Consider the following 6,686-nt stretch of genomic DNA (forward strand, 5'->3'; position numbering starts at 1 on the left):
CAGACAGACAGACAGACAGACAGACAGACAGACAGACAAGACAAGATGAGGCTAAGGACATTTTAGACTCTTGACCATCAATGACCCATGTTGGAAAACAGGCACATTCACTTTCCTCTTTACTTGTCTTGGAAGTTTGTAGAACTCTTGGAACTCTTGAAAGGTTCTAGAACTCTTGAAAGGTTCTAGAACTCTTGGAACTCTTGAAAGGTTCTAGAACTCTTGGAAAGTTATGGAACCACCTCCACCACATAATATACCCCTCTGCATCTGAGTCACTGAGGAGATCTAGGACCTTTGTCAACCTGAGAGCATTGTGATCGTAACCAGGTCTCTTGGTCTCACTGAGAACTGAACTGAAAAAAACAAACAGTCATATCATTGTTTGTTTATTACATGCATTACATAAAAATACATTTCTGATACAAAGCTCCACTGCAAAAAAATATGACAAAATACAGACTACTTATTTTCTTTCCAGGAAAGATGCAGATGGATACTACCACTGTCATAGGTAAACATGAATGGGGTACAGAACAATCTTTAGGTTTAGATGAATCTCTGAGATCAATGAGAGTCTCGGTTGTTGAGACCAGTTCACTTCAAACCACTGGCTGTGGGGTGTCCATTTTGTCTGCTCCCTACGAGGAGTGAGAAGGGAGAGGAGTGGCAGGGCCATGCGTCCACTGTCCTGTCAACACTCAGAGGTTACAGGGTCAGAGGTTATAGGGTGGTGGTAGTAGTAAACATATCTAACTCTATATCAACTACAAAGCTGCAGAGCAAAAGTCATTTTTGTCGTCCAGGAGGAGCATTTCAAAAGACATGTTATTCTGCCATATGATTAGAAAAGGATCCGCTGGGAGTTCTGGTGGTTCTGATCTGAAGGGGTCTGGTGTTCATTTGTTGTTATGGTGGTCTGCTGGTTATTGTGGGGCTGGTTTGGGGCCTGTAGTAATGGTGGTCTGCTGGTTATTGTGGGGCTGGTTTGGGGCCTGTAGTTATGGTGGTCTGCTGGTTATTGTGGGGCTGGTTTGGGGCCTGTAGTTATGGTGGTCTGCTGGTTATTGTGGGGCTGGTTTGGGGCCTGTAGTTATGGTGGTCTGCTGGTTATTGTGGGGCTGGTTTGGGGCCTGTAGTAATGGTGGTCTGCTGGTTATTGTGGGGCTGGTTTGGGGCCTGTAGTTATGGTGGTCTGCTGGTTATTGTGGGGCTGGTTTGGGGCCTGTAGTTATGGTGGTCTGCTGGTTATTGTGGGGCTGGTTTGGGGCCTGTAGTTGTGGTGGTCTGCTGGTTATTGTGGGGCTGGTTTGGGGGCTGTAGTTATGGTGGTCTGCTGGTAATTGTGGGGCTGGTTTGGGGCCTGTAGTTATGGTGGTCTGCTGGTTATTGTGGGGCTGGTTTGGGGCCTGTAGTAATGGTGGTCTGCCGGTTATTGTGGGGCTGGTTTGGGGCCTGTAGTTATGGTGGTCTGCTGGTTATTGTGGGGCTGGTTTGGGGCCTGTAGTTGTGGTGGTCTGCTGGTTATTGTGGGGCTGGTTTGGAGCCTGTAGTTATGGTGGTCTGCTGGTTATTGTGGGGCTGGTTTGGGGCCTGTAGTTATGGTGGTCTGCTGGTTATTGTGGGGCTGGTTTGGGGCCTGTAGTAATGGTGGTCTGCTGGTTATTGTGGGGCTGGTTTGGGGCCTGTAGTTATGGTGGTCTGCTGGTTATTGTGGGGCTGGTTTGGGGCCTGTAGTTATGGTGGTCTGCTGGTTATTGTGGGGCTGGTTTGGGGCCTGTAGTAATGGTGGTCTGCTGGTTATTGTGGGGCTGGTTTGGGGCCTGTAGTTATGGTGGTCTGCTGGTTATTGTGGGGCTGGTTTGGGGCCTGTAGTTATGGTGGTCTGCTGGTTATTGTGGGGCTGGTTTGGGGCCTGTAGTTGTGGTGGTCTGCTGGTTATTGTGGGGCTGGTTTGGGGGCTGTAGTTATGGTGGTCTGCTGGTAATTGTGGGGCTGGTTTGGGGCCTGTAGTTATGGTGGTCTGCTGGTTATTGTGGGGCTGGTTTGGGGCCTGTAGTAATGGTGGTCTGCCGGTTATTGTGGGGCTGGTTTGGGGCCTGTAGTTATGGTGGTCTGCTGGTTATTGTGGGGCTGGTTTGGGGTCTGTAGTTGTGGTGGTCTGCTGGTTATTGTGGGGCTGGTTTGGGGCCTGTAGTTATGGTGGTCTGCTGGTAATTGTGGGGCTGGTTTGGGGCCTGTAGTTATGGTGGTTTGCTGGTTATTGTGGGGCTGGTATGGGGCCTGTAGTTATGGTGGTCTGCTGGTAATTGTGGGGCTGGTTTGGGGCCTGTAGTTATGGTGGTCTGCTGGTTATTGTGGGGCTGGTTTGGGGCCTGTAGTTATGGTGGACTTTAGCTGGTCTGTTGGTAGGGACTCTAGCTGGTCTGTTGATAGGGACTCTAGCTGGTCTGTTGGTCCAGGGTCAGGGGAGAAAGGCTGAGGGAAGCCCCAGTAAGAGGTGTGCTGAGGGGGGACAAGGTAAGGTTTGGCTCAGCCCCGGGGCTCTTCAGGCTGAGCTCCTGTGTGGTCGCGGGGAGGAGGGGCTTGAGGATGCTGACGAGGCAGAAGGCAGAGCCACTGTTGGGGATGAAGTTGACCTTGTTCCTGTCTGGACCTGTGAGGAACTGAGGGACCTGCTGGGGAATCTTGGACCTCAGGAGAGGACAAGGGACCTGCTGGGGAGGCTTGGACCTGGGGGAGGGGAGGGGAAAGAACAGGAGAGGAGAGGAGGGGAGGGGAGAGGAAAAGAGAGGAGAGGAGGGTAGAAGAGAGGAGAGGGGGAGAAGAGAGAAGAGGAGGGTAAAAGAGGAGAGGGGAGAAGAGAGAAGAGGAGGGTAAAAGAGAGGAGAGGGGGAGAAGAGAGAAGAGGAGGGTAGAAGAGAGGAGAGGGGGAGAAGAGAGAAGAGGAGGGTAGAAGAGAGGAGAGGGGGAGAAAGAGAAGAGGAGGGTAAAAGAGAGGAGAGGGGGAGAAGAGAGAAGAGGAGGGTAGAAGAGAGAAGAGGAGGGTAGAAGAGAGGAGAGGGGGAGAAGAGAGAAGAGGAGGGTAAAAGAGAGGAGAGGGGGAGAAGAGAGAAGAGGAGGGTAAAAGAGAGTAGTGGGGGGAGAAGAGAAGAGAGGAGGACAACCGCAAACACACAGAGAGAACAGAAGTGTCACTAAACATAACAGCACATTCTGACTCAGCTAGTCTGGGGTCATTATCATCATCTGAAGGTTTAATGCTCTGCAGGCTCAGAGAGATAAAGGCAGAACAAGAGGAGAAGGACTTTAAGAAACAACAACATGATCATTGATATGAGAGTAAAAAGTACTGACTGTGTTTCCTCAGTGAAGACCTTGACTCTCTCGCAGCCCTCAGGAGGCTCTCGTTTGAACATGTAGCTGTTGTTGGGTTTAGGAGAGGAGGCGTATTTAGGGAGTGGAGAGTTGGGCCCGAGGTCTGGGAAAAGTCATTATTATTATGAGTAATTATAACACACATGATCAGTTATCAGCTTGGGTGGCACAGTGTTTTCCATAATAAATAATACATAATAATAATAATAAATAAACCATAATTTGTAAATAAATTCATTAAAAATCCTACAATGTGATTTTCTGGATTTTTTCCCCCTCATTTTGTCTGTCATAGTTGAAGTACCTATGATGAAAATTACAGGCCTCTCTCAGCTTTTTAAGTGGGAGAACTTGCACAATTGGTGGCTGACTAAATACGTTTTTTGCCCCACTGTATAACTACATTGTATGATTTCTGAATGATAAAGATCCTGTATAGGAGATTGACTTTATTTAGTCAGTTCCTTTAATAAATGAGTCAAGCTTGCTGCTCGTCCATCAAAGTAAATAGATTCCCTTATAATGCAACATATGAAATACAATAAACAAATAAAAAACAAAACTAAGTGGATTTCGACTTGTTTCCACATTACGGAGTACCACAATATGAGTCACAATTTGAACACTAGGTTTTATGGGTATTATGAAACCTCCACCGTGGGGCTCTATACGCGACATTCAAATGGACTCACAGGGACGTGGTAGGAGCATCATGCTCTCTCCTTCGTGTAAAGACACTTTCCTCTGGTACCACAGGGCACGCAACACAAATACCCAGGTACCCAGGTACCAGGAGGCAGGACACACGGCAGTAGTTCCCTGTCATTACTCACTTTATGAATGACAGGTGGCTGACCTATCAATAGATTGCTAAAGATGCAAATCGTTCATTCTAACGTAGCCTATGCAAGTTCGCAAGAAATGGCTAACATCCGGATTTCAGGGACACAGTATTTCCAACCAAAGTTTCCCTGAAAAAACGGTTGTATGTTTTTTTTTATGCCTGCTACGTCTGGCTCATTCTAGTGGAAGAGGGCTCACCTGCTACGTCTGGTTCATTCTAGTGGAAGAGGGCTCACCTGCTACGTCTGGCTCATTCTAGTGGAAGAGGGCTCACCTGCTACGTCTGGTTCATTCTAGTGGAAGAGGGCTCACCTGCTACGTCTGGTTCATACTAGTGGAAGAGGGCTCACCTGCTACGTCTGGTTCACACTAGTGGAAGAGGGCTCGGCTGACTAGTCTGGTTCACACTAGTGGAAGAGGGCTCACCTGCTACGTCTGGTTCATACTAGTGGAAGAGGGCTTGGCTGACTAGTCTGGTTCATTCTAGTGGAAGAGGGCTCACCTGCTACGTCTGGTTCATACTAGTGGAAGAGGGCTCACCTGCTACGTCTGGTTCATTCTAGTGGAAGAGGGCTCACCTGCTACGTCTGGTTCATACTAGTGGAAGAGGGCTCGGCTGACTAGTCTGGTTCATTCTAGTGGAAGAGGGCTCGGCTGAATAGTCTGGTTCATTCTAGTGGAAGAGGGCTCACCTGCTACGTCTGGTTCATACTAGTGGAAGAGGGCTCACCTGCTACGTCTGGTTCATACTAGTGGAAGAGGGCTCACCTGCTACGTCTGGTTCATACTAGTGGAAGAGGGCTCACCTGCTACGTCTGGTTCATTCTAGTGGAAGAGGGCTCACCTGCTACGTCTGGCTCATTCTAGTGGAAGAGGGCTCACCTGCTACGTCTGGTTCACACTAGTGGAAGAGGGCTCGGCTGACTAGTCTGGTTCACACTAGTGGAAGAGGGCTCTGGCTGACTAGTCTGGTTCATACTAGTGGAAGAGGGCTCACCTGCTACGTCTGGTTCATACTAGTGGAAGAGGGCTCACCACGTTCATACTGGCTTCATTCTAGTGGAAGAGGGCTCACCTGCTACGTCTGGTTCATTCTAGTGGAAAGAGGGCTCACCTGTTCTAGTGGAAGAGGGCTCGGCTGACTAGTCTGGTTCACACTAGTGGAAGAGGGCTCACCTGCTACGTCTGGTTCATACTAGTGGAAGAGGGCTCACCTGCTACGTCTGGTTCATACTAGTGGAAGAGGGCTCACCTGCTACATCTGGTTCATTCTAGTGGAAGAGGGCTCGGCTGACTAGTCTGGTTCATTCTAGTGGAAGGGGGCTCACCTGCTACGTCTGGCTCATTCTAGTGGAAGAGGGCTCGGCTGACTAGTCTGGTTCATTCTAGTGGAAGAGGGCTCACCTGCTACGTCTGGCTCATTCTAGTGGAAGAGGGCTCACCTGCTACGTCTGGTTCATTCTAGTGGAAGAGGGCTCACCTGCTACGTCTGGTTCATTCTAGTGGAAGAGGGCTCGGCTGACTAGTCTGGTTCATTCTAGTGGAAGAGGGCTCACCTGCTACGTCTGGTTCATTCTAGTGGAAGAGGGCTCACCTGCTACGTCTGGCTCATTCTAGTGGAAGAGGGCTCACCTGCTACGTCTGGTTCATTCTAGTGGAAGAGGGCTCACCTGCTACGTCTGGTTCATACTAGTGGAAGAGGGCTCACCTGCTACGTCTGGTTCATTCTAGTGGAAGAGGGCTCGGCTGACTAGTCTGGTTCATTCTAGTGGAAGAGGGCTCACCTGCTACGTCTGGTTCATTCTAGTGGAAGAGGGCTCACCTGCTACGTCTGGTTCATACTAGTGGAAGAGGGCTCACCTGCTACGTCTGGTTCATTCTAGTGGAAGAGGGCTCACCTGCTACGTCTGGTTCATACTAGTGGAAGAGGGCTCACCTGCTACGTCTGGTTCATTCTAGTGGAAGAGGGCTCACCTGCTACGTCTGGCTCATTCTAGTGGAAGAGGGCTCGGCTGACTAGTCTGGTTCATTCTAGTGGAAGAGGGCTCGGCTGACTAGTCTGGTTCACACTAGTGGAAGAGGGCTCACCTGCTACGTCTGGTTCACACTAGTGGAAGAGGGCTCACCTGGTTCATACTAGTACGCTCACTAGTCTGGTTCATTCTGGTTCACTAGTCTGGTAGTGGAAGAGGGCTCTCTAGTCTGGTTCATTCTAGTCACTAGTCTGGTTCATTCTAGTGGAAGAGGGGTCTGGTTCAGCTCGGCTGACTAGTCTGGTTCATTCTAGTGGAAGAGGACTCGGCTGACTAGTCTGGTTCATTCTAGTGGAAGAGGGCTCGGCTGACCAGTCTGGTTCATTCTAGTGGAAGAGGGCTAAGTCTGGTTCATACTAGTGGAAGAGGGCTCGGCTCTCTAGTCTGGTTCATTCTAGTGGAAGAGGGCTCGGCTGACTAGTCTGGTTCATT

The 6,686-nt window shown here is 49.7% G+C and overlaps 1 protein-coding gene across 1 annotated transcript in view; it reads right to left on the bottom strand.

Moving 5' to 3' along the window:
- Nucleotides 1-373: 373 nt before the first annotated feature.
- Nucleotides 374-6,686, bottom strand: part of LOC115124431 (protein FAM117B-like) — a 52,572-nt gene continuing 46,259 nt past the window's right edge. Inside the window, 2 exon segments of the mRNA XM_065013852.1 lie at nt 374-2,733; nt 3,358-3,481. Of these exon segments, the coding sequence (XP_064869924.1) occupies nt 2,442-2,733; nt 3,358-3,481 (416 nt within the window). The 3' untranslated portion in view covers nt 374-2,441.

Source organism: Oncorhynchus nerka, linkage group LG9b (assembly GCF_034236695.1).
Source record: "Oncorhynchus nerka isolate Pitt River linkage group LG9b, Oner_Uvic_2.0, whole genome shotgun sequence".
NCBI lineage: Eukaryota > Metazoa > Chordata > Actinopteri > Salmoniformes > Salmonidae > Oncorhynchus > Oncorhynchus nerka.